Raw genomic sequence first — 27642 nt, 5'->3', positions numbered from 1 at the left:
TTTTACCTGTCTTTGACCCTGCATCTTAAAACCCTCGATATTAGGTGCCATACCGCAGAATCAATATTTTGGGGAAAATTAATGTTTCACAAACACATCTTGCTTTTTCCTTTCTAACGTTTAGAAGGCTTCACTTTCCATTGATTTCATTTTTAAAATTAAAAGGATTGAGATTAAGTTTTTGTTGAACTGGCTTTGATCAAGGACATATAAATGTAAGGAATCCCCATTATTTTTAAAATTGCAAAAGGTTCATACGAGTAATTCATGGAAATTATGTAGGACAGTTGCTTTTAGAAATTCATCTTGAAAAAAAAAACCGTTACAATTTTATGAACTCAATGTTGATACAAAAAGGGTTTACTGGAATTTGACTACATGTATACCATATTGACTGACTCATTTCCAAGAATAACGTCTAGCATAATGTTAATGCAAGTCATTGGAGTTTTCACAGAACATTCCGATACAAAACAGCGCATCTGGGACTTAATGATATCAGTCCCCATGACGTCACAGTAAGTTTCTGAATACCGATTTCTTTGGATATCTTGAATGCATTTCACACAAAATGCATGATGCAGTGCACAATATCTGTTTCGCAGAAGAACCTGTTAAAATACAACGTCAAAAAGGGCAGTGAGAAACAAGATAAATTTAATTTTTTATACCGCTGATCAAAACTCCAATTTAAATTAAAAAAAAAAAGTCACTCTATAAAAATTTCGAAATGAAAAAAATCACTCTAGGTATTCACATCGACTATACACCTCAATAAAAGTAAGAGGGGTAAGGTAAGTAAAAATCCATTTCATAAAAGTTTTGTAAATACAATTTACCTTGTAATTTTATCATTATCTTAAGTTTTGTCGAAAGTGTTCTACTTCAAGTTTGTTTTGTTGTAGAAAAAAAATATACTTGCCGAATCTGCTGTTTCTTCATTCTTTCTGCATTTATAACAAACTTCATGACAGAGCTCAAGTGTAATTGCAGTCTAGCGATGAAGAATAATATAAATTATGAGTTATAATTTTTTATTAACTTTATGCTTCACATTTAAATTCGTTTGACTTAAATCAAATACTTGATTTCCAAATAATAAAAAGTTTAAGAAAATCGTCTTCTGAAAATCAAAATATATGAAAATACAACTGTATTACCAATGCAAATTTTTGTTGTAATGATATTAGATAGTTCTCCAATACCGCCGCTGGTATTATGGTCTTGCAAAATCTTCCGACGCATATCAGCAAGTGCTCTGCTATCAATTCTTCATAGTTGTTGTTTTTCAAAATATTTGTGCACGCAAAGCAGTACGAATGGTTGCAGGATTTCAGAGTTAATATTGGCTGCAAAAATATGCTTTGGATAATTAAAAACTCGATATGCTGAGTATGATAGTTAAGTTGTGCGTTTTTTTTCTTTTAAAGCATTCACATGATTGACTGTATACATGTAATACGCTTACTTTAACATGATAACTGTGATCGATCTTATAAAAATCTATATCTGCTAAAAAATGTGTATCGATACATTAAGAATAAACGTAAAAGCAAATCTTTCATAGATATATTGAATTAGCGGTTAATATTCCATCAAGATTGTGATATTTTTAACAATCGAATGCTTTTATGGTTGTTGTTACGGACATTGATGACGCAGCTGTTGTGGAAAAAAATACATAAAAGAGTAAGCGAAAGGATATGATGTGAAATTCTGCTATTTTTATTGAATAAAAATCCTATCCCATTGCCTACATATACGTATACGTGCCATAACAAACCATTTCACTTTCTTGGGACTTTTAGAATACTTATGAGTAGAATCATGGTAATTATTTATCAGCGTAATTTTAATTTTTATGGATGACCAATCAAAAGGTAGGAAAATGTTTGACTCCCATTTTTATTAAAAGAGTCTATATCTAACATGTGAAGTGTAAATCAAAAATATACGTCTTTGTGTTAGTGAATTTAAGTTAATTTCAATTCTGCGTTTCTACAGAGCCATCCATCGATCAATTACTATTTTAGTTATTCTAATTTGCAAAATGAAATATCTAGCATTTTGATTTAAAAAAAAATAACTCTCAATAATTACTCAGTTGCATTGTCTTTTTTTTCTTGTAATAACACACAAAAGGAACTGCTAACATGAAATATTTTGAATTTTTTCTTTATTAATGTAAAGCTTCATTTTGGCTTGATTCCACATAGTTTCTTTCTTAACGTATAACTATCTCTCCAATCTTATCCGTTCTAAAATCAACGAATGTTACAAAATTGTATGTACATTATAATTGTGCTAAAAGTAAGTTTTACTTTGTTAAAATATAAACAAGGCAGCAGAGTTATGAATGTACCATCTTTCCCCCTTTTAAGTACATACCTTTCCTGTACAGTTTACAGAGAGGACATTACATGATTGGTACTTTGGAAAGGAGATATATCGCCATACCTTTGAATGAGAAAAGACGACAATGTTAAAACATAAAACATATATTTTATTTATGGATAATCCAATGTATTTTAACATGGAATTTTAAACAGTCACGTATTATAACGAAAACGGTGCTCCTTATATATTTAAGTCTAATATTCAATATTTCGTTCGAAAAGAATTGAAAATGTAATTAGAATAATTATTATAGGTAGTCCAGGTACTTGTGTCTTATTCCACACCGATATAAAGATTGGGATAAAAAGAGAACATCCACAAGGTGAGTTTGATTACATGAATCGTAATTTTTTTCTGAGTATGAACATGTATCCATTCATAATTGTGGAGAAAACAAATCGCATTCAAGCTCAAAATTTTACTAGAATGAAACATATGTAGATTACGAACAGTATTGAAGATCAAAAGTCCATAAAACAAAACAAAGAAGGAGCAGATCAAACACTTAATTCCAAAACATCAGGTGCCATGGAGGACTGAGCTTCCCCTGCCGACCGGTCCCCCATTCCCACGAAATATTAATAATTAAGAATAACTTAATTTCCTAATATACATGTACCTACCAATATGCTGTCTGCCATGGTCAGGATTTGCTGGACATCAGAACGGCATAATACTGCGTCACATGTATGAGCCTTACAATTCATTGAACCTGAACAAGTATCTAATTTGCACAGGCAGCTTTTGCAGAATACATGCCCACAGTTATTCTTATAAATTGCCTGTAAAATAAATTGATGCTTATTTTAGAATTTCTGTCCATAGTTTAAACAAACATATGTGCATTGGGTCGTATTGCAATAGAGGTTAAAACCCGTGTTTGTAATTGAAATGCACTCTCACAACTATTGAAATTTAATTATTTCAATAGTAGTTGTTATTTCAGTAGTGGTTGCAACATCGCATTTGGAATCCTTACAAACTCAATTTAATATTCCATCAGCTGTTTGTAGCGCCGTCTTTCTGATCATGTTTTGAATCACTTTATGACTGTCCCGATCTAATTAATGCTTAATTTTCAAGTAGAGAGGATCGAATGGAATTCGTCAAGTGTTCAATAACCACGAATGGATCCAGGGCAATTGATGTTGTGAGGATCAAATTATATACATAAAATAATTATTGAAAGGTGACATCTATTGCAAGTTTGGCTATCTCTTAATCAAGTTTGAAATTTTATCCCTGCTAAATAAATAATAATGTAAATCTCCATTCTATTTGTAACGGTCGCCCGAGTGGCGCAGTGGTCAGAGTGTCTGCTCTAAAGTTGCGAAGTAAAGAACCAATCCCTAGTTCGCGGGTTCGAATCTCACTGCGGGACGTGCAGACCGGTCCTTCGGATGAGACCGTATAAACCGAGGCCCCGTGTTGCAGTAGGCTGGCACGAAAAAGATCCCTCACTGCTCAAAGGCCCTGAATTCCGAGAATAGGACAAAATTTGTAGTCCTCCACTGGCAAGTGGTGGCGTCTACATAGTGAAAAATTCTCCAGAGGGACGTTAAACAACATACAATCAATCAATCTATTTGTAGCGTTTGTAAAAAATTTCACTGTTTCTTTATTATTTAAAAATGATTTTAGTGCAATTAAAAAAATAAATAAATAAAAATAAAATAAATAAAACAAGCAAGCAATTCATGAAAATTATTTTATAGTTTTCTGCCAGAATGAGGAGGTGAATAAAATCTACTAAAATCTATTTGTTCATTTTCGCTTTATTTCAAATCTGCCTACGATGATAGCTGCTAAGCTAAGACATTTTGAAGCCACCTGCGGCTGCCTTAAATTAATGGATTTTCAAATATTTCCTTAATTTAATTAAACAAGATCCATGGATTTGTTAAAGATTCTTATATGAAAGTCACACTCAAGGGCAAGATTTAAAAAAAAGAGTAATGAAGAGAAACGAATTGCCCAAAGGAATATACCAAATGCAATTTGAGAGCCCTAATAACATCAACTGAAAATTTTAGTCCAATGTAATGTTTTTCAAAAGTATGACAAACGTGAATGAAAAAGTAAAATTAATAAAGCCCAAGGAACTGGTCAGATGAAAAATTCGTGATAAAAGAAAACCTGAAACCAACCGTTCAAAAAACTGTCAAAATTAATTTTTAAAAAAGGATATCAAATTCCAAGCAGAAAAGTAAAGAAATGTATCGACAACAGAAATATACATTTACACATTTACAATATGAAAATCCTAATATAACCCATTCAAAAGGTTTGGCTAAAGTTAAAGCATTAAAGTATGTTAAAAGCTAATATTAAGGCATAAAGGTAACCAATTTGGTACCCATGGAAATGTTTTGTCAAAAGAAATAGAAAAAGAAAATGAGGGCAATAATTCACATGGAATGGAAGGTTTTGTAACGAGGTATATATCAGTAAGATATGTATTTACAAAAATAAACCGTAATTATAATGACCAAGGTCATTTTTATTCCGGCATTCAATCTAAATGTGTCATAATCCGAGAAAATGAGATTTAAAGGAGCGAAGTGGAGGAACCAGTTAAAACATTCTAGGGATATGAGAGAGAGAGAGAGAGAGAGAGAGAGAGAGAGAGAGAGAGAGAGAGAGAGAGAGAGAGAGAGACTTACCTCTTCTACAAGACACTGAGTGCATACTTTCTAAAAAAATTATATAATACATTTAGATTAAGATATGTTTTTTTTTCATTTAAAAAATATGTGTTTAATATGTGTTAAAGCAAACTTTATAATAATATTCTTGTGCTCTCTCCAGACTCGAATGACAAAAATCGGTAGGCAAGGGAGAAAATGTTTTCCCAAACGATTTCAAAATCAACGCTGAATTTTAAAATCTATTTTTACAAAATAAATAAAAACTAATTGCTTCCTTGAGATGAAAATTATGTTTTAAGTCGGAGGTTCGGTCGCGTAACTTCACCGTTACAATTCATAAATTCAGGTTACCTTTGAAATGCAGAACTTATACAATCGTTCTGGATATACCCATGAAGAATGTTTCCGACAATCAAGATAGCAAGATGGACAAACAAAAACGTTTTCTTTATCTTCATTTTCTCCATTGCTTTTTGAGAGACAACATTCGCATACTATGTGATGACACCTCTCCAAAACCATATAGGTCTGTAATCAACGCAAATAATAAAATAAGTTTCTTTAAAGATAACAAGAATTGAAAGCACTGTTGAAAAAAAGCTTTGTTTGTTGAAAAAAAATGAATATTTTGAATATTTATTATATTTTTCTAATATATTTTTTAAAGAAAAATTATACAAGTGATAGCATCTGATGTATTCGTTTAATTAGTTTGATTCCTCTTTCTTTTCTTTTTTTTCTTTCTTTCTTTTTTTTCCTTTTTTTTTGCATAAGTTCATATTAATCCTGAATGTTAAATTATTATTTTAGGTTATTATATGCATGAACTACAAAAGATTTGATGACAGGATGTGTAATCAATTGAAAGCAGAATTTGTTTGAAGCATTAATATTGTTCAGGCATACATGTTTTTGTACTGTGTTCACAAACTTGTAATGTTTTTAAATTTGAATGAAATCCAAAACTTAATGTCCTTTACCTTTTCATTATGAAATATATTCTTGAACATCAGAAGCAAAGATTTCGATACAGAACTGGAAACCAATCAATTATATTTTTCAATAAATGGATCAATATGATCATGTTTTTGTTCGTTTGTTTGATTAATAAAAATATTAATCACCTGTCGACTACAATTGCTGAATTTGCACCTTGTATACAATCCAGTATAAAGAAGTTTGGATTCCATGCAATTTCCTCCAACATATATCACTGAACAGGCCATCTTGTGAGACTGAGCTAGAACTAAAAAATGGACCAAGGGTTTTCAATTAAGAATAATATAATTTTTGGTTTATAATAAAAAAAAGTTTATAAATGCTGCATATAAAGGCAGTATACTAGTAAGACACTGAGTTTGTCTAAAATACATGTATCTTAAAGGTTAAGATGAAAAATGCAAAAATATCATTATTTCCCTACCGATATAACAAATGCATTTCACCTGAGCATAAAATTAGAGGAATCTTGCATTCCAGTTATTTTTTATAATCACATTATAAACCATTGAAAGAAAATTGCTTTAGATAAGAGATATTTGATGATTATGGATATACAAAATAATCTGGTTATTTGAAAATTGTTTTCACTGTGTAAATCACAAGTAAATCTCAAATTTATCCTGTCAAAACACAAAATATAAAACAGAACAGTACGTAGGAAATAAATATCTTACTATTGTAAAATAAAAGATATCACATGTGCATATACACAGTAAATGTATAGTATACCAAGAAACTTAACACTGTGTTAGTCACCCAAATGCAAGTACATATTGTAGCAGGGAGGATTTTACAAAGAATCATTAGAATCTCATCATATACCAGGACCATGACTCACAATATATGACGAATGAGTGACATTTGACATCATAGTCCTTTGCTAGATGTCACTAGTATCCCCGAGTATAAAAATAATGGACCCATTAAATATTGCAAAAATCGCCATGTAAAATAGATGTTTTATCGTCTAGGAAAAGGCAAATTAATTATTTAACTTTGATAAATAGTTTTAACCTTAAGTGGTTTAATAGCATTTAAAACTTAGTTAAATCAAATTATGAATGGGTTATTTCCTCTTCAGAACATATTTATGTTATCGTTGTAAACAATATATAAGTATATACCTGTAGACCACGTGCAGTCCAAATTTGTTAATAATGTCGCAGGGACAAAAGATAAAAGAAGCCACAGTAGGGCATTGGTTTGTTAGTGTCATAAATGTGATTTTGATTCAATCAAAGCTTTTAAAAACATATAAATATTTCACACAGCGCAAATATGAACAACAGAAGTTTATAAGCAGTTTTTTTTTCTGTCATTGAAATACTTATTTACAATTTTGCAGCAAAAAATTTGACATCAAAGCTGCAGCTCATATTGCTTGTAAAACAAACATTGAATAGAAAATACAAATGTATAAACATTGTAACAACGTGTTCTCGTACTTAAAAGAAGATACACCCGAATCCTAATAAACATCTTTCAAGTAATAATTTACAGAAGGCGTCTTAATACAAGCATGTGTATAAAAACTGAAAAACTTAACAGTTAGATTTTAAAGGTTTTCTTAAGTATGACAATCAGCAGGCAATGATCTTAATTACGTAAATTTTTAGTTTGCCTGATCATATTCAACCGTATGTGATGTGCGCCAAAGAAAATGCTTTGTATGCGTGTGTTTATATCTGTTAAAGGTTAATAAATTGCTTTACAAATAAGTCGGTAAAAAAGACAAAACAAAACTTTTTCTTTAGAATGGTTGACTGTTAAGTCAAAGTATAACCTCACCTGTTCATAATGAAAGGCTATTTCGCAGAATTGAAAGAGAAAGTAGATGTTTCATTTCTCAATTCAATTACATTCCTCGTAAAACAAATCGAAAGTAATTTTTTAAACACCAGAAAGACACGTTCAGGAAATAAATGACACGGTAATCATTCGTCCAATAGCAATACGTACCAAATCCAAAATATGCTAAGCAAGCTAAACGATTTCTCGATGGCAGATTGAAAAGAATGCCTTAAATCTTCAACTTTTTCCTATAGATTAATTTCAAGATGATTTGTGAGCACATTGCTAAAATACTTTTCTTAAATATATAACAAAAGCAAAAAATGTAAACAAATCAGTGGTCATTTTAAGAGACCTCTTTATACTACACACTAACTTTGTTTTCAGAGTGCCTTAAGTATATTTAAAGCCGCTTGGTCCGATTGTAATCGCTAAAAAAATATATTCGTTTTTCTTCTTGAAAAATAATTGTCCATAAATTATTTTAACTTTGGTCAAATTATATCCCCAAAGTCTTTTTCTCTTTAAAGATATCAAAATTCAAAAGTTAAAAAAATAATTTTTGTTAGGTCACACAATAAATAATCCTTTGTTGACATTTGTTGACATTGCGTGAAGTCATCTTCGAAAAATTAAATTTATCGCTTACATGTATAACTCGTGAAGAACAAACCCGAGCATTTTTTCCACAACAAAGTGTACACAGGCAATATTCTAGCCCTCGTTACTAAACCCCCATTTTTCCTTTATTCTGTAAATATGCATATTAATATAAAAATTACTATGGATTATATTCAATTAATTCCTTAATTTTTAAAAGATAGTTCATGACTTAGGATTCTACTAATTGAAAAAATACTCGGGTTTGAAATCTCTTCATAATTAAATATATCCGATAAAGGTATTTTTTTCAAAGGTGACTTCAAAACAGATCTTAAATTCCCGTCAGGAACTGCTGTTTATCAACAAGGTTTTTGGTATATGTTTTCTATGCAAGGATTGTTGTAATAAACTATCAAATCAATCTTATAATTAATTTTTATATATTATCTATGTAATGACATACTTTTATTGTTAAAGATAATATTTGCCTGTTTCGGATGAAGCGGCTTTAATATTGTCCGATTATCTCTAGCATGGCAGATCGTACATAAAAAATACAAAATGATTTCAAATAAAATTGACGTAAACAATTCTACATTAAAGATATTCGTGTTAATAGCCAACAACATTCTATATATCTTTTTTGTCTCTACTAAACAGAAACAATATCTACAATGAAAATTAATTCATTTCAATTAATGATAATAAAGAACACAAACAATAGAAATATATTATTGATTTTAAAAACAGACGTAAAAATATACCTGATACTTCTGATTGTCTTTTGATCTGTAGATTATGTAAGAAAATGCATGATTGTTTATCAACATTTATTCATTTTCAGTTTGATATCCTAGTCCCTAGCTATAAATAGAACGGGGTTTCCCTGCTTTTCCTTGCTTTACGTGTTTTCTAAATTAGAAATATTCTTCGAAAAGAAAATAAAAGTATTCCATTGCTTCTAAAAAGTGATTAGTTTTGCGTATTTAGACGACAATCGAAAGGATGCTATTTCAACAAATATCCAGCGATAGTATTCAATGTCTAGGAGAGGTAAGCTTCATAATGTCTATTCACTGTGTTTATATCCGATATTGTTTTCATTTATGCCATGTAGATTTATATATTTTTTTTCTTTCAGAATCCATTAACTATACGCGATGCTAAGGAGAAAATAGCATCCAAATTTGGAATATACCAATACTATGTTGAAGTTGTCAATCTAGAAGAAGGAATTATTTATGAAAGCAGTAGAGCGACTTACAGCTTGCCAAAACCTTTACAAATTATGGTTGGCAATCCAAACAGAAGAGTACCAAGTTATCTAGTAACAACAGAGCCCGATATGATTGAACAAGACGAGAACGATGAGGAACCGAGGCTGAAAATGTCATGTGGACATGCAATAAGTATGAATTGTTATCGTTCTTGATCCATGGTCACTTATTTTTCTGAAAAAAAAAATATTAAAGTTGATCATATCAGACGTTAACATAGTTGATTTTACGTGTATTTGTGACATTCCGTTACAAATTTAAAACCTTTATTATTGTCTTTGATTTATAATCATAGAATAAAAAGGCATTTTTAAATCTGTATAACACATATTAATATTAAGGAATGACACATTTGCATAACAAGCTTTTGTACTATGTAAAATGGCAAACGTAGAAAAATAACTTTTTGTTTAATGCAAAAATTGGGTCAAACTCTAATTTACATCCCGAAATGTAACACTGAGTTCTTTTTCTATTAAAGATTATATTTCTCTTTTTTTAGCCCCAGACAATTTGTTTGGTCATATGAAGAACACATTAATGTGTGAAGTAAAGCCTGTAGTGTGTTGCCTTACAAATGGTTGTCATGCTGAGTGGGATATGCGAGAAATCGTACGAAAAGCCGACATGACAGACGATGAACGAGTTTTCTATGAATGCAAAATTTCCTTCAACTCGGTCAACCAAGAAAATGATATCACATCTGAGTGTCCAGAGTGCGGGCAATTCTGTCAGCGACAAACGGATGCCTTGCCCACAAGGTGTACATCATGCTCTAAAAAGAAGGGGGTAGCCTATGAATTCTGCTGGAGCTGCAAATCACCATGGATAACAGACCACCAATGCAGCAAAAGAGAATTAGAAGCTTTTCAACGAATTCTTAATGAAGCCCCGCGTAAAAGAATCGACATGTCAAATATTGAGGAAGTGCCATCAAAACGAATGTGTCCAAATGGGTCCTGTAGATACCTAATCGAACACTTGAAAGCTTGCAAAACCATGACTTGCACTAAATGTAGGACTGTGTTTTGCTTTTCATGTCTTAAAGTTGCCGTTAATGGTCAATTGCAATGTGGAAACTATAACCAACCCTGTATTGTAGCTCCAGTTCAGAATGTGTTTGAGGGGAATTAAGTTTAAGACCTTTAATATGAAAGCTAGATAAATGTAGTAAGTTCAAAATTAATGTTTTGAATAAAAAAAAACTTTTATTAACATTGTGTTAGATATGTTGGTCCCATTATTGAAACTTTTTCCTCATTTGCATTACTGTAAATCTAATTAAGGAATGAAGCTTATTTCAACTTATGTTATCCGATATAACAAAACTTTGGGCAGTTTACGCTTTATAAACCGCGAAGCGGTTTATAAGAAAGCGTAAACTGCCCCAAGTTTTGTTATATCGGATAACATAAGTTGAAATTAGCTTCATTCCTTATAATTTAATTTCAGTGTAGACAATGAGACAATATTTCCTCCGGAAAAAGGCTTCAAATTGAGCAATAAATTTAAAAGTAACGTTAAGCGTAGTAATACGTTTTTGACGTAATTCATTGTGACGTAGGTAAATTATGTTATACAAAATGTTATATGTTCCTTTGAATGATTCAGCCAATGAAATTGCTTAATACAAGTGAAATTAAATTATTCAGATTTATTATCTGCAAACAAATGTTAAACTTTACTATAAATAAAGATTTAATTCTTTTAAAATTTAAACCTGCAAAAAATTGGAAATAAAAGTGCCAAAGTTTTAATGAAGGTTAACGTTTTTCTTTTTTTTTTAAATTTATCTGTAATTTACTCAAATCTACGGATTTGAATGAACAGTATACAATCCCAAAAGACAATAGAAGTAATAGAAGTTTGGAGCTGAACAAGGACTTTTAAAAAGCAAAGGTTTGATCAAAAGCCAAATTACTGTATGATCAATATCCACTTCACTCTCGTGATTCCAATCATAAGATATAATTTTGTGCAGATTTGTTTGGGATCATGTCCGGTTAAAATGATTATTTAAGTTATTTTAGTAATCAATGTCTTGTTTGTATTGTTATGCCATTACAACACAATAGTTGAAGTGTGGGATAATTTGAATAATGGGCAAAACATACTGGCATAATTAACAAAATAAACAGTGATTCCTTTTATTTCCATTTCAGTCCTACTTAGCTCATGACCTTTCGCTTGGTGGAATTTACATTCCAGCTGAATTATCAAGAAATCAACTTAACCAGCTTTCAAAGAGCTTTCAGAGAGCAAATAAATTGAAATTGAAATTTGCTTTATCAGCTAATCAATGAATTGACGACAATATATTTTAAATACACAGAATGTTAGATTGAATGTTAGATTGAGAAGCATGCATGTTTTATATATGATAATTTGATAAGTCAGATTTTTCTGAAAAATATACATTATAGATGTACCTGCACATGTTATGATTGAGTCTGAGATACTGTGATACAAGGACATGAAGCTTTCAATACATGCATGTACTAGTATTTTTAGTTCACCTGAGCCGAATGTTGTCGTAGTCATTGTTTAACTCTTCACATTTCCATTTTCTTTCAAGAATAACCGTGCCAATTGCAACCAAACTTGCCATTAAGTATCCTTAGGTGAAGGGGATTCAAGTTTATGTAAATAATAGGCACCGCCTACTTTTCATAAGAGATAATTACAAATATGTTAAAAAAATATGGCTTTTAAAAAATCTTTTTCGAAACATCCACTATGCTTGAAAACATGAATCTTAGATGGAAGCATCTTCAAGCATCGTAGGTTCAAGTTTGGTCAAATCATCACCTCCCTGGGATGAATATTTTTACATAGGAATTTAATACATGTACATCTACATAGGTGAGATCTTTGAAAAAATCCTCCCTGCTCAAAGGCCGAGCATAGGCCTAAATTTGCAGCCCTTCAGCCATGGTAATGTCTCCATATCAGTGAAATATTCTGGAGAGGGACGTTAAACAGTATACAATCAATGAATTAATTTTAGCGATCCCAACAACCTCGCTTATAATACCAAAATGAAATTCTCGCTAAATATTCTGCCTATACGGTATTTTAAAGTTAATCAGGTTATTATAGTGCTTGTATGTTTAATTTTGTAAAATCAGATTGTTGACCGTTTGGTTTGATATTATTTTATTGTTTAGACGTAACAAAAAATGGACTGAACACAACTTCTCAGAATTATCGACCCTTCTAGCACGTTTATTTCTTTCATATAAGCAAGTACTTTTTTACAGAAATCTAGTGACAGGATCACAGAATTAAAGATCTTTATTCCCTGTCAATTCAGAGTACATACTATTACAGATACACATTACTGTGGTTTCATCAATTTTCGTTGGCATCAATTTTCGTGGATTTTGTAAAACAGACAGTTTCGAAGATAGTAATTTCGTGGATAAAAGCATTGCCTATACAAATGAATGTCATATTTCGTAATTCAATGAATATTTAAATTTGTGGATCTGCTCAACAACGAAATCCTCGAAAATTGGTGCTCAACGAATATTGATGAAACCACAGTATTAGAATTTTAACTTATATTTTAATGAAAATCATTGTTGCCTTTGAAATGTTTTATTTTGAAATGCTATATTAAGGAGAATATTCATTTATTTATTCATGGTCGAAATATATATTTTTCCTTATATTAACCTCATTTGTCTCCTTCTCATTTTGAATCTACTTGAGGATACGTATATTGAAGTTATGAATCATTGTTTTTTTAAAAGTCATAGTTTCATATATGTAACTGCAACTGTGTGTGCAAACAAATTGAGTAACGTACGGTATCCATGTCCCTCAGAAGGATTTGAACACGCCATATAAGGCCTAACTCCTTGCTTTGAGACTATAGATAGATTTATTGATTGTATATTATTGTTTCATGTCAAATTGTCTTAATGCATGTGCATGTGTATCTTGGTTTGGGTGATCCAATTTCAGAGCAGTCAGTAAGCTTAAGAACGGTTTTATTAAATAAACCTTTTCCATGATATAGATTTTTTTTTATTAATATCTCGAGATATATAAATAATATATAATATATAAGGGCTGGGACTTGATGTCCCTGTTTTCAAGTAATTTTACGGACTCTTTCGTGGAAATATAAACAAGAAATATGATACTAGAATATAAAATATATTAATAATTATGCATGAATTGAACATGTTAAATTAACTATTTAATTCAATTTACTACATCTTTTATGACAAACAAATAACAATTTTTATTATGCATCTGACATGTACCTGTAATTGGAAACCGATCTAAGTGAATTTAACATGGCGATCAATCGAACACAAATATATATATTATACACTAAAACGCTCGTGGGCGCACAAGCAGATGCACCCATAATCTTACATTGTTTACACACACATATAGAGAGAGGAAGAGGTAATGTAATGAAAAGTAGTTTCTATCAAAGGCACTGAAGCACTTTTGTCATTTTATTAGTTAGTACATTATGATTATATGTATGTATACGACGGTATTATTACATAATATATACCATGGCAAAATCTGATATAAATATCACTTATGAAACCTCAATTTTATGATAAAACAAAATATAAGCATCACTTTGAAGAACTTCCTTCAGCCCAACTTTTCGAACATAACTGTCATCTCGACATTCCCACTTTTTATCCTGCATTTTCTTGACGTAGGCGTAGTAATGGCCACCTGTTAATCCTCCAATATGGACTATTACAGCATATAATTTGTACTTTAAAAACTCTGCCTTCTTTATTTTCTGTTAATATAAATTGTGTAATCAAATTAAATCACACTGTGTATTGAAAAACTTAAATAAACATTTTATATAGGGAAATGACTTACGGAAAGGTGAATATTATTTGAAAGCCCAGCAAAAGTCTCCCAAAACCTTGGATTTCTATGAACTTTTTCAAAATGCTCCCTTATCTGTAATTAGAAGTGAGAAAATATTAGAACCTGCATTTGTGAAATTTTACTTTTTCTCTAATTCAGCCTCAAATATATATCTATTTTGAAAAAAAAATAGCTTATAACGCATGAAGTTTGGAGAACAATTGAAGATGGACAAATAGAAAGTTTTATTTTGGCTCAGGAACCTCTCGTTTTAGTTTATTTTAACATAATAAAAGCGTGAGCCACTTTGGGCCTTATTTGGCCCTGAAAAATTCTGAAAAATCAAAACCGCTCAGTTTAGTTTGCAAATGCAGTATTTATCACTTGGAGTGTTGGTGACTACGTATCTATTAATCGTGACGTAATTTCACATCTAGTCAATGCATTATGACGTCATGAAATGCGTCATTTTTTCTCAGATCCTGTAAATTCCTATGAAAATGACCTTAAGTTGGAGCATTTTTTCAATTTTTCATATAAAGCACAACCTCTGATCCAAAATATGCAAATACATAATGAAAGCTCTGTTTCTGAAGTTCAGAAAACACGTTTTATTTTTTGGATTGTAAGCTGTGCTTATATTTTTATTCTCTGCTGAAGGTAGTCAAATATGCATTTTTCCAGCAAATTTCAAAAACATTGCAATTTCTCAAAGCCTGTTTTCCAGTATGTGGATTCTCAAAAGGAAATTTTACTATAGAAAATGAAAGCACCAAGTGCCTACTTTATTTTGATGTATGTAATGGGAAAAAGGGTGATAGCATTTAACTGATATAAGTACAGGGCAATTTTATGCATAAGATGGCTCTTGCTCTTTCTGAATACAACCTCGGATATCATTCCAAGCTGCAAAACTAAGACATCTGGATACTTCTTTATCTGTATCTCTTTTAGTACAGTGCGATGTTCTATTCCAGAGAAAGAAAACAGTTATTTAAGATCTTTCTTGTTCGTGTACATGTATAATATGGACAACATATACATGATATATACATGTTTTATTGAATTTTTGTTTACTTTTTATAAATGATAAATACATAGTGTATACATACTACAATATGAACAAGGGAATATATCTGTCAGTGTTTCACTTGCTAGAAACTGGTACAAACATTCGCCAATTTTGGGATCCTTCATTAGAAATAAAAACTTGTTTTTTATTATCATCATTTTTAAAAAATAAGACGAACACTGGAGCTTAGTCTACTTACATTGTTTATCACGGTAGGTAATGGCAATGAGTAAAAACTGCTTTCTCCGTGATACTCTTTCTAAAAAAAATCATAAAGCAACGTACTTTAGCATAGTATGAAAAAAGAATATGTCGAGATCAGTTGCTTTAGGATCTATATATTTATCAATCATATAATTATTAGGCAAATCATAAACTTTGAAAAGGTAAATACTTTAAAATACAGTAAAAAAAGGTTTAAGTACAGGATTAAATTCAACCAACATACCCTTTTGCACTTGCAACAAGTGTATTGATCGTGTAGTTCACCTCTAAATATGTTAGTGGGATCGATCCTACTTCCTAAATATTGGAAACAATGCAAATTTAATGCTATCTTAAACTAGGGGGTTTTCTTGAACGTAAACGCTTGAGAGAAAAATCATATGTGAATTAATTGCAATAACTTTAACATGTATTTCATTCCCTTATCGATTTTCTTAAAGGTATGTACAGCTAATATATTAATGAAAATGTTGATACATCTGACAACAAAATACCCTTTAAAGGAAAAAAATCAATAAAAATAAACAAAACCAAACAATTATAACTTTTATTCTTTTCCTTTTCAGCTTCCTCAGCAATTCCACTCAATACACTAGTAAGGAATGAAAGGCTATCATGTTGTGTATACTCCACAAATGAATTATTGCTGAAATGATAAAGCTGAGTGATTTTGCAGAAATATGATGTGAAAACCCCCAAAATGTGAAAATGTACATTTTCACACCATTTCGTTTTTTTTTCATCTTAATATCCCCCGTATATCAATGGTGTGCACTTGTAAAAATGTAAAAAAAAAAAAAAAAAAAAAAAAATCAACAGAACAAGTAACACAAACTGAATGACAGATTTTACAATTTCAAAATAATTCTTAAACTTTCACAGTTATAATAAAATTTCATACATACTGTATACTTTTGGTCATATAATTTACTCTTCAAGAGACAGGACCGTGGACTAACGGCCTATTCTAATTCATTACCAGAAAAAAAAAATTATAAAACCAATAATTTATTTGAAAAATGCTAACAAAAAATCCTTTACTTTAAATCTTTTCAGTTACCTTTAATATAAATAGTATGAGCAAAAATACGTTGACCTTCCCTTCAAAGAAAACAGGCATACATGTATTTTTTTTATGTTTTCTAGGTTTGAAATAATTCCTTGTGTTGCTTTAATCAACTTCTACTCTTTGAAAGTCCACATTTTTAAAATTAATCACACGAAAAGGAACATATTATTTAATTTGTTTTAAAATTAAAAACGGTTAATATAACATCGGAAAGTTTGTTTTATGTTTGCTTCATTAGAGTTTCAGTTTCTTTCTGAAAAAACTTAGCCCGACCCAATGTTTAAAATAAATGAAAAACAATTAAAGCAACTACTAAGTAAACCCAAAGATCAAAATGAAATGATCCGCCACGTTAAAATCTGTTTTTGTGTCTTTTTTTAATATTGGACCTTCGACCGTTGATTCCACACGTTATGCAATAACATTATTTCTTGCAAGTTCAGCCGTTACATTACAATGACAAAAGCATCACAAACAGTATTCAATCTTTGTGCGTAACTTTTTTTCCTTTTAATTTTTTAAACACACTAAGCATCTTTTAATTTTGTAATAAATAATTGCTTATGATAGTGAAAGGACGATCAAAGGTACATATGAATGTATATAATGTAGTACACTTACATAATGTCAAATTCAGCTTGAAATCGGAGAAGCCAATCTTCGATCTCACTTTTTGATGAGCTCTCAGTAATCACTCGCCAAAGAATTTCACAAAGAGTAAATGTCCAATTTTCCTCCTGAAAATATAGTACAGAAGTTGTATTGCAATACGTGTATAAGACTACAGTCCTCTACAATAATAGCAGTTACATGTACAATTATTCCTGATTATTAAAAAGTACTTTAAACAAGAGGCCCATGGGCCTTATAGGTCACCTGAGCATCATGCAACTACTTTCAAACGATTGAATTTGGTTTATGTTTAAAATAGATGTCATGGTATTCACAATTTTGAAAGAGGCATCATTGCTTATCATAACTATACACTTAGCATGCTTACTTTGGTTACTTAATACCCACAGACAGAGTAGGGGAACAAAAAATGTATCCTGACTAATCAGTAATATTCAGCAGTAGTCAGTAGCGCCAAGTGCTACAACACATGAACCCCTGACCCTTCACAATTTTGGAAAAAGCACCCTTACTCATAAAAAATGTTTCATCAATATCAAGGAACAGATTTCAATCAATTAATTCATTTTCAGTACATGTATATAAGTAGACCCCCCCCCTGTGGTACCCTTGACCCAGGGGCCTTGAAATTCATAATTCTTGAAGAGAAACCCTTGCTTATCATAATCATATAGATAGTTCATCTGCTTAATACCAAGGAGCAGAGAAGAATATTTTCAAAACATTTCTGCATTTTCTCTACATATCAAAAGAGTCCCGCCCTAACACTAGAACCCTTGCCCTGGGGCCATAAAATTCACAATTTTGGAAGAGGCATTCTTCCCCATCATAACTATGTACTTAGTTAGTTTGTTTAATACCTAGGAGCAGAGAAGAAAATTTATTAAAGAAATAATGCATATTCATTATATAATCAATAGAGCCCCCACTAACAGCAGAACCCCTGACCCTGAGGCCATAAAATTCACAATTTTGGAAGAGGCATTCTTACTCATCATTAACTATATACTAAATTAGTTTGTTTAATACCCAATACAATTTCTCGTTAAGACAAATGCTAATTGTCAGTTTTCATACTAATTTTTAGTCAATTATTTTCACCCTGCATTGACGACGGATTTTCCTTTTAATCCCGATCAAGACAAGGAACACACGACGGGTGACAGGTCTCAAAAGAATGATCACTCCTCCATGGAACCTGATTCCACCTCAGATGTTTTGGAAGTCCATGTTTGATCTGCGTCAATTTTGTACTGTTTAATGGACTTTTGAGCTTGAATACTGTTCGAGATCTCCATATTTTTCATGAAAAATTATTTTTTTGGAAGCGCAAGTAATACAAAGTATTCTTTTTTAGCTGATGAAAAATATCAATGACAAAAAGTTGCTATTGTGTAATGAATCAAAAAGCCTCGAAGTTTCTATGTAGATACTTCCAATTTGGACACATTATCACCCCTACACCTACCGGAATGTACATTGTAACATTGTATGAGTCAATTTCTAGAAAAAATATTAAAAGTTTACTTTTAAAATAATTTGCCCTCAATGATTGTAAAATGTAGTTTTGCATTTTGAGTTTATATTTCTGTATTGTTAGTAATTTTTGCAGTGCATTTCCATAAATGATTGTTGTTAAGACAAAATTTATATTACATGTATTCTAATATCTTAGCTTAATCTTTTACGTAGAAATATTTACCGTTTGTTTATTCATGTCTTTCATTTGCGAGAAGAAACTTGGAGTCTCTGCTAGAACCTAAAAAATACATATTTTCATTATCATAATACACTTGTTGAGAAAAGAATGTGGATATTGTTCATAAAAAAACATATCAATAAACAAACACCTAGAAAGGGAAAGCTTAAGAGAGAAATATATATATATACCTGAAGCACACTGTTTCTATAGCAAGTTAAACCTAGGTTTGGTAATCCATTTTGCGTGACCTGAAAGGGAACGAAATCAATTGTTGTTCGTTTTAATGAGGAGTTTTATCGTTTGATTCTTTCATAAAAGACTATACCATCAGACAGATTTCAATGTTCCTAATATTACTTACACTACGTTTCGCAATTTTTGAAGATTGGAATGAATAGCTCATGACCATCGTTCTAAATTGCTGAACGCTATTTGAGCTAGCTTCTCTTTTATACAGAATAACTGCAGATTTATGGTTTTCTTTGGAGGCTTCAATACAGATGATAAAAAATAGTATTATTAGTAGATTTTAAGTTCAAGATAAAAAACAGATTTTGCATTACAAATAGTTTACGTACAAGAATTGTACTTCGCAGAAAAAAAAAGAAACTTTGGCAATAAATTTAGAAATGTTTTGGAACAAAATGACGGATTTAAGGGCGAAATCGGGTTGGATGAATTGACAACTTCACTATAACTAGCTCCTCGACAACATCCATTCAGAATTACTAAGATGTCGTAAAGCTCATAAACAAAAAGAAAGACACCTAACTGCATTTTCAAACTATTAAATAAAAAATTAAATTATCCGGAAATTCCTTTTAATTTTTTTTGGTTGTGCATAGAATAATGAAATGCAGCATCAAGACTGTAGTGTTATAAAATAAAAGACATGTAAAGATATTCAGATAGGAATGCTTAAATTTTAATACTATAAAGAAACTAATTTAAAATAAATGTAAAGACCGACTAAAACACATTATTAGTCCCGGTAACAGTAATGAAATGCAAAGTGATATGATGTGATCAGACTGTGTACTAGTAATTGAATGAATGAATGAAGGATATGGAGATACCAAACATTATTCAATCCCAAAGACCATAAAGCAATACAAAGAAGAGCAGAGCAAACACGGACCTCCGAAACATCAGAGTTGGGATAAGGTGCCATGGAGGATTTAGCACCCCCTGCTGACCGGTCACACCCGCCGTGTGTTCCTTGCATGATCAGAAAATAACGGAAAAATCCGTCGTCAATTCAGTGTATAAAAAATGGACATATAATTAGTATGAAAAACGTCAGTCAGCATTTGACTCAATGATAAATTGTGTTTGCTGACAAGGTCATTGTATCGACCACAGAACTTGCGAAATGATGACTTTAAACGAGACGGCTGAAATTCTTGTTTCGTCAACTTGCTTGTCAATAATTTACATCGGTTTAGAAATTGTTCATACATAGAGCTAGCTCTTGCGTATCGAATCAATTCAGATATATACATGTATACTCCGTATGCAGGTGATGAAGGTATATTGACCGGTCATCAGTACTCTAAAACCTTGAAAGTCTAATTGTTAATTTCTTTTCTTAAAGAAATGTACATATACAAAATAAGCAGTATGCATGCAAAATTCTTCTTTTGAATAGGAAGAAAATTACATACATGTACCATTATTTCCCATGTGATTTTCTTTCATCTAATTGAAAAGTAAAAAAATTAAAATAATTATATTTAACCGAGAAACAAAGTAATAGTATTGTTACTGTTGTGTAACCCTTCATCAATTAATGTTTTGTGTTAACGTATCTAAGTGCATTTCGATTCTCTTAATCTCTTATGTAATGTAAAACTACCTGTGCTTTTGAATCCAAATCATTCAAAAGGGTTAATGTAGGTGTAAAAAAAAGTTCCAAACAGTCTCTTGAGGGGCAAGTAGCTATCCCAGTCCCCTTGCTTTTTTCTAGCAGTTTTGTAAAGCAATCATTGCAAATGGTATGATTGCATCTTCTTATCTGCCAAACCTGTTCAATCTGTAAAGAATCATAAAAAAGCATACCCTAACTATGCAAATAAAAATTGATTGATTTCAACGTTACCATACAGCTATGTTTTTAAAAGGATGCATATGTTACACAGATTTTGTCTTCTATTAATGAGAAATTTCATCATATAAAAATATACAGATATAAACAAATACGCACTACACGTCCCCATATACTTCATCAAGTATGTCGTTACATGTATCAAGCAACTGGTCTATCAACGTGTATTTGAATAAAAATATCAATTCAGTGCAACATTTTACAATAGTAATTGCATCGAAATTCACAGGCGTTGCATATTTGTTCGAACCTATATATATTCATCAAAAGCGAAGTAGAATGAGTATGCTTCATCAAATTTATATTTAAATTTGATCATTTAGGTTTCATTTTTACATTAAAACAATATAAGTGCAAGATTTTATGGAAGGTATGAACAGACTATGGTGATTCATTAAAAAAGATTGAGGGAACTCATAATAAATGAGAATTAATAAGAAGGATTTAACGCATTCTACGTCAAATTGTATAACAATTAAACTTCCTTTTGCATCATTTTCCATGCACTTTTGAAATACCGGGTATCTACATTAATTTGCATTTCTGGGTTAAAATCAAAAATCAAATCTATACATTTACATACATATCTAATCCAAAATTTGTAATAAAAAAGATGTATTTGTGAAAACCTATGCGCTAGACAACGACCAAATTCGAAAAAATAGCATATAGGTCAATGTCAAGGTCACAAGGTCATTGACCTTGGTGTCATTTGAAAGAATTTAATTTGTGAAATATTTATTTGAAATATGAAGTCTCTATCACCATTGGTTCAAACCCTATGGTGGAAATTCAAAAAGACTATTTTAAGCATAAAGGTCACAGTCAAAGGTCACAGTTATTAATCCTAATGCAATTTGGAAGAACTTAATGGGGCCGACTTAGGTTTTATTCTATGAAAACTACTTTAGGGAAGCTCTTTATTTTTATACAATATATAACTTACATTAACTTCAGTGTACATGCAAAGTTTGGGGGAAATCTATCTTACAGGTATTTTTGAGGGACTGTCTCAAAAAACAGATGCGTTTGGTACGGTATTACACAGGAAAATGCCAATATTAAACCATTTAAAGTAAAATACTACAATAAAATTTTTGTTCACACTATAATATATGATGAGTAATACTATATTATACAATAAATATAAGAAACAAAAAATTCTACCGCCTTGTTACATGTACCAGATGGGGGGGGGGGGGGGGGGCATTTTAAAATGCCAAAGATTAACCGAATTTTTCTGTTTTTTGTAATACTACAAAATACGGTGGGAACAAAGGATTCATGTTAAAACAATAAAACATTCAAAAAATAATCGAAATATTCTTAAAGTAATATGTTTTAAATTTCAACAGCGTATATTTATTTCTATTTCTTCAATAACATTTTTATTACCTCTTTATTTAAGAGCTTAAGTTTATTATAACGTCAAAAACACACCGTAACGACATAAAACTACCTATTAATTGCAAAATCGGTTTTAAAAAATCAGTTATATTATATTGTAATCATATTATTTTTTTATTTATTTATTTTTTTTTTTTTGTAAATTTTAATACATGTAATAAAGCGAAAAAACTTGCATTAAAACAGAAGATACGCTTCATTTTATTATAATGCGCGAAATATTGCGAAATATTGCGCAATGAACACCACAGTCCACCCCCATTATCAGTAAATTCTGTTTACCAAATATGCAGTCTCTATCTCCCGTAGTTCAAAAGTTTTGGCGTAGGTACGAAAAAGCTATCTTAGCATCTAAGGTCACAGTCAAAGATACACGGTCATGGAACTTGGGGTCATTTGAAAGAGATTAATACGGTAATTAGTAAAGTATATATACCAAATAAAAAGCCTAGAGCTATCTTTCATAATTCAAAAGTTATGGTGAGTGTTCCAAAAAGCTTTTTTTAGTATAAAGGTCAAAGTCACGGTGACAAGGTCATTGACCTTGGTGTGATTTGAAAAACCTTGATCAATGGAATATGCTTACCAAGTTTCTATCTTTCATCGTTCAAAAGTATTAACTAAGGTTAAAGTTTGCAGAAAACAAAGAAACAAACAGACAAACAGAACAAATAACAAAAAGCGCCGCCGATGTGTCAATGAGTAAAATGAAAAAGTGAAAAGAAAACTTTAAATAGATAAAGTTGGATGGCGGCAAAAAGGTAGAACATTAAAGATCATAGAAGGTTAACAATGTTTTAATATTTTGGAATTTTTACAAAAGTAGGACCAGAAAGATATATTGTATATATTCATTTTTTTTTGAAGTATCTGTTCTTAAGGAGGAACAGGACCTTTCGCTGAAAAAATTCCTGTCAATGATTTTTTTTCGTATTTTTTATATTACTAATTTAATATTTACTTAACATTTTAAAACGGTCCTGTCATGGGATTTCTAGACTTATTTAAAAGATATCGACCCACAAATACCGCCCTGTTTAGAGTTTGTATGGCGTTTAGATACTTCATGTTTACGGGCCCATAACAGAGTCCATAATGCGAATTTTTACGCACAAAAGGTAAATATGATAGATAACAGTATACACTCAAATATTTCAGAATATTCATAGTGTTTAAATTATCTGAAAGCAATTGTTTTGATTTTATATAGTATTTGGGAGGATAATTTCTGCATTTTTCAAGGCAGCTTCAACGACAAAAACCTCACTTGGAAAAAATTCTGTCAATAAATATTTCTAAATTTATGACTGAATGTCAGTACTTCATAGTAATTATTTACTGCATAAATATCACATGGTGGAGCTTGCCTCAATATCGCACGGGACATCGTTGAATTAGACGTAAGCATGATAAAAACGCTTCACGTTTGTATTTTCCGAGTGCGGGAAATCAATTGTGACGTCACACAAAAACATAAACATTCAAAATTATCTAAGTAGAGAGAATCTCTGCTATTTAACACGAAAAAGTACTCATTTAAAACAATCTGCTTCAGAAATTTATCATGATACATTGACTGTGACCTGTTTATTTTGAAATAAACTGATCATGACGGGTGTGTGTTCTTGATCTCGCTGCACTGAGAATTCAAACACTACGTCTATGACGTCACTGACGTCAGACTGCAGGGTAAAGAGAAAAAAATGTGGCAACTTCACAATATCTTAAATGATGGCAAGATCTTCAAAAATTTTATTAATTATAATTTCTAAAATTAAATGTTTAAAAAATAATTTTCTAATTTAGAATAAAATTACACAAGAACTGTTGATTTTAACAACGTTTAATATGTATATCATCACCGATTATGACGTAATATGTCTTTATAGTCATGTGACATGTTCCCTCCCTCCCCTTAAGGCGTCATGCAGGAACAGATCGGGTAATTTAAAGTAAGAAAATCTTATACATGAATAGTGTTCAACATTAATATTTTGTGATTTGAAATGTCTTACCTTGCTTCCTCTCCGGTCCCCTGAACATACACAGCAGTCACTTTTTGGTTTCATTTGCTTACTGATAAAAATTGTGTCCTTTCAAAGAAAATAATGAAATTAATTTAATTTAGTAGCTAAAAATCATAAACCAGTTTATTTATACTGATTTCAGTGCATGTGATTGTGTGAATAATAATAAATATATGTTCATATGACTACCCAGGCGCATACATGATTGATTATTTTCTCGAACTACACACATCGGATGAAAGATTATTTTTTGAAATAGAAAATGGTCTTTAGACCCTTTAAAACTGTTTGCTAACCTTATCACTGTTTAAGTGCTTTGCCAAGAATTCTGAGGATGCACTATCAATAAAGCTTTGGCAGTTTATAATTTGACATGGAAAAACACGCTGTACACAGTCCTTGCAGGAAGCATGGCCACATCCCATCTTTTCCACTGCCTTCTGAAAAGAATGAAAAGATCACCAAACCACAATAGGATATTGAAACGGAATGATTAAATGAATGAGGCAACATTAATAAAATATCAATTTTTCCCTTCCCCAAATTCATGTCCCATATATTTTGTTGCGTAATATAAATTAAATAACACAAACCTCTTTTCTTGAACAGCAAGCACATTTATTTTTTTCAATCTAACAAAATAAGGGGAAAAAATCATGGCATATTTCAAACTGCATTTCATGGCAATGATTGGTTTTGGGGAATGGAAGTTAGATACCGTCATCTGGAGATTAGTTTTATTACAGTATCGTTACAAATACATGTTGTAATGAATTTGATTTTAAATCATTAAGGACTCTTTACAACAAATCTCTAACTTACATAACTGTCTTATGTGAAGGAATATTGATATAGAAAATACAAAGAAATTCAGTTTGAAAATAGTATCTACTTCCGCCCCATCAATCTCTTTAACATTCACATAATAATGTTTTGAACAAAAAAGTCTTCATAAAACCAAGAAAACAAGATTACCAAGACGTTACCTTAGAACTGTAATCATCCTCTCTATTTCCTTTATAACTTTCTATACACTGACATTCTAAAACTGGACATTTTAAAAACATCAGTTTAAGATTTATGCTGAAGTATAAACAGGAATCACAAAACCTGTGTCCGCAGTCAAGTTCCTCAAGGATTGCCTAAATTTAAAAAAAAAGTAGAATCAAATGTATACATATTAACCAGACGATTACTAAAATCATGTACAGATGTGTGCCATAATTTAACAGGAAAACTCCAAAATGACCAGCTCATGCATGATGTGTATTGAAACAAGTTCACAATACATTGTTAATCCTTGGATAAAAGCATGCATATTTTAGCTGTTGGATATTCATATTTCTGTTTTAAAATTTAAGCCGGATGTTTGGTTGCTTTATGCCTCTGGAATATTTCATAGAGAGTTATACTCGTGATCGATAACCGTAAGTAAACTGGTTTTGTCAAATAACATTAAAAATCTCAATTTAGATATAAAAGAAAAAAGATATAAATTACAACAAATTCCTGATAATCTAAACATTCCCATCAGAACTGTTACAGGATTTATTTCTTGTTTTAAACAGAATTTTAAAAAACTTTAATCATTTACTGTCAGTTTCGTAAGGAATATTCAAAAGTCGTTCGCTTCGCCGGCCTGCTTTGACCTACAAACGATTCGAATAAAAGAATCTACCACCCAGTTTAATACCTATAATTCCTAGTAAATGTTTAAATTATCTGTACAAAAATGCTTTCACAGATAAGGTAGCTTTAGACACAAAGTAAAAAAGGAAGTCTATTTGAAGGACGTATATTATGAAAAGCGGTTGGAGGATGCCGCGGAAAGCTTCAATGGCATGTGTTTGTGTGCATGGTCAGTAGTATAGAGTTAAATTTAAGGAATAACTATCTTATTTTTCGATTTGATGTGATCAATCGATTTGCGTTAGTGATGATTCGCTAAAGGCGTTAATGGAATGGAATCTGGATTCATCAGTGAACAGAATATTGGCCTAGACCTGTATTCTGAATCGCAGATGTCATCTGCACCACGCTAGTCTAGCTGTACGATGACGTTGAAGCAGTATTGGGCGCACACCTGGATGTCTTGGTCTGATGTTGCGCTCTCGCAGACGATTGCGCACAGTTCTTGGACTGATTGGTCAAAGCCAAGGAATGCTTCAAGCAGTCAAATTTGCAGTTTGGAACCGATTTCTCAGGTGCACGAGTCTAATGTGGTTGTCCTGTCGACACGACGTCACGAGAGGACGCCCAGAACTTGGTCGATCCCGAGTATTATCAGACTGTTGAAAACGTCTCCATAATGACTGGATTGTGTTTCGATGAACTCCAAAGTGTCCTGCTACGATATTTTGTGCCATTCATGCTTGAAGCATTCCAATAGCCATATTACGTTAGTTTTCGCTGAGTCGTGGCATGACAGAATAGTAAATTTGGTAAAAATTAAAGTGCCTTCCTTAACGAATGCAGTCCAAATAAACGTTATACAGTTATTTATCAAAACAATTTTGGCCAGTGAAACTCATGCGTACGAACACGCCAATAAACAACTCACTCATATGCTCACTAACCATGAAAAGTCCTTTCAACCGAGTAGGGCACTATCCGATATTGTTGAAAAACATCATCTTTATCGGTTGTTTACTTTGTATTAATATAAACAATAAATATAATTTTTTTTTACTAAATCTTATAATGCACAGTTTCTTTTTTCCGCTAGTGAGTCCGCCAATCCACGTGCTCCAAGCCCTGATTTGATCTAACTAACTATTTGTCCCGCCCCGCACATGATTCTTTTTAACCGCGCCTAAATATTGGTGGGG

At 31.3% G+C, this 27642-nt stretch overlaps 3 protein-coding genes across 17 annotated transcripts in view; 1 reads left to right on the top strand and 2 right to left on the bottom strand.

Moving 5' to 3' along the window:
- The window catches only part of LOC134242464 (uncharacterized), a 33321-nt gene extending 24000 nt beyond the window's left edge, over positions 1-9321 (bottom strand). For 6 of the 15 annotated variants that reach the window (XR_009986873.1, XM_062724555.1, XM_062724582.1 and 3 more), the window contains exons 1-9: positions 9206-9308; positions 6170-6291; positions 5397-5573; positions 5061-5090; positions 3021-3179; positions 2389-2457; positions 1161-1349; positions 923-994; positions 387-611 (exon numbers count right to left, since the gene is read on the bottom strand). Coding sequence is in view for 14 of the 15 variants with exons in the window: in XM_062724555.1 (XP_062580539.1) it covers positions 387-611; positions 923-994; positions 1161-1349; positions 2389-2457; positions 3021-3179; positions 5061-5090; positions 5397-5573; positions 6170-6271 (1023 nt within the window). In the remaining variant the exon portion in view is untranslated. Of the gene's footprint in view, positions 1-386; positions 612-922; positions 995-1160; positions 1350-2388; positions 2458-3020; positions 3180-5060; positions 5091-5396; positions 5574-6169; positions 6292-9205 lie in introns of all 15 variants that reach the window. The other 9 variants (XM_062724617.1, XM_062724632.1, XM_062724623.1 and 6 more) reach the window with 7 other exon arrangements.
- A 26-nt stretch (positions 9322-9347) lies between these two features.
- On the top strand, positions 9348-10934 carry LOC134242546 (E3 ubiquitin-protein ligase RNF217-like). The gene is made up of 3 exons (XM_062724655.1): positions 9348-9494; positions 9583-9850; positions 10221-10934. Exons 1-3 carry the CDS (start codon positions 9447-9449, stop codon positions 10850-10852), a joined length of 948 nt encoding a protein of 315 aa, XP_062580639.1. The 5' UTR covers positions 9348-9446; the 3' UTR covers positions 10853-10934.
- A 2908-nt stretch (positions 10935-13842) lies between these two features.
- The window catches only part of LOC134242454 (uncharacterized), a 33009-nt gene continuing 19209 nt past the window's right edge, over positions 13843-27642 (bottom strand). Inside the window, exons 18-34 of the mRNA XM_062724544.1 lie at positions 25801-25956; positions 25408-25446; positions 25111-25254; positions 24803-24880; positions 21132-21308; positions 20947-20974; positions 19638-19765; positions 19465-19524; positions 19277-19333; positions 17563-17678; positions 16418-16518; positions 16096-16169; positions 15847-15906; positions 15688-15766; positions 15464-15543; positions 14585-14668; positions 13843-14498 (exon numbers count right to left, since the gene is read on the bottom strand). Of these exons, the coding sequence (XP_062580528.1) occupies positions 14283-14498; positions 14585-14668; positions 15464-15543; positions 15688-15766; positions 15847-15906; positions 16096-16169; positions 16418-16518; positions 17563-17678; positions 19277-19333; positions 19465-19524; positions 19638-19765; positions 20947-20974; positions 21132-21308; positions 24803-24880; positions 25111-25254; positions 25408-25446; positions 25801-25956 (1677 nt within the window). The 3' untranslated portion in view covers positions 13843-14282. The remainder of the gene's footprint in view (positions 14499-14584; positions 14669-15463; positions 15544-15687; positions 15767-15846; positions 15907-16095; positions 16170-16417; positions 16519-17562; positions 17679-19276; positions 19334-19464; positions 19525-19637; positions 19766-20946; positions 20975-21131; positions 21309-24802; positions 24881-25110; positions 25255-25407; positions 25447-25800; positions 25957-27642) is intronic.

The sequence above is a fragment of the Saccostrea cucullata genome, unplaced genomic scaffold (genome assembly GCF_032062105.1).
Source record: "Saccostrea cucullata isolate Sc308-1 unplaced genomic scaffold, CSIRO_AGI_Scuc_v1 ctg904, whole genome shotgun sequence".
NCBI classification, from domain to species: Eukaryota; Metazoa; Mollusca; class Bivalvia; order Ostreida; family Ostreidae; genus Saccostrea; species Saccostrea cuccullata.
The sequence above is the reverse complement of the archived record's forward strand: the minus strand, read 5'-3'. Positions and strand labels throughout refer to the sequence as shown.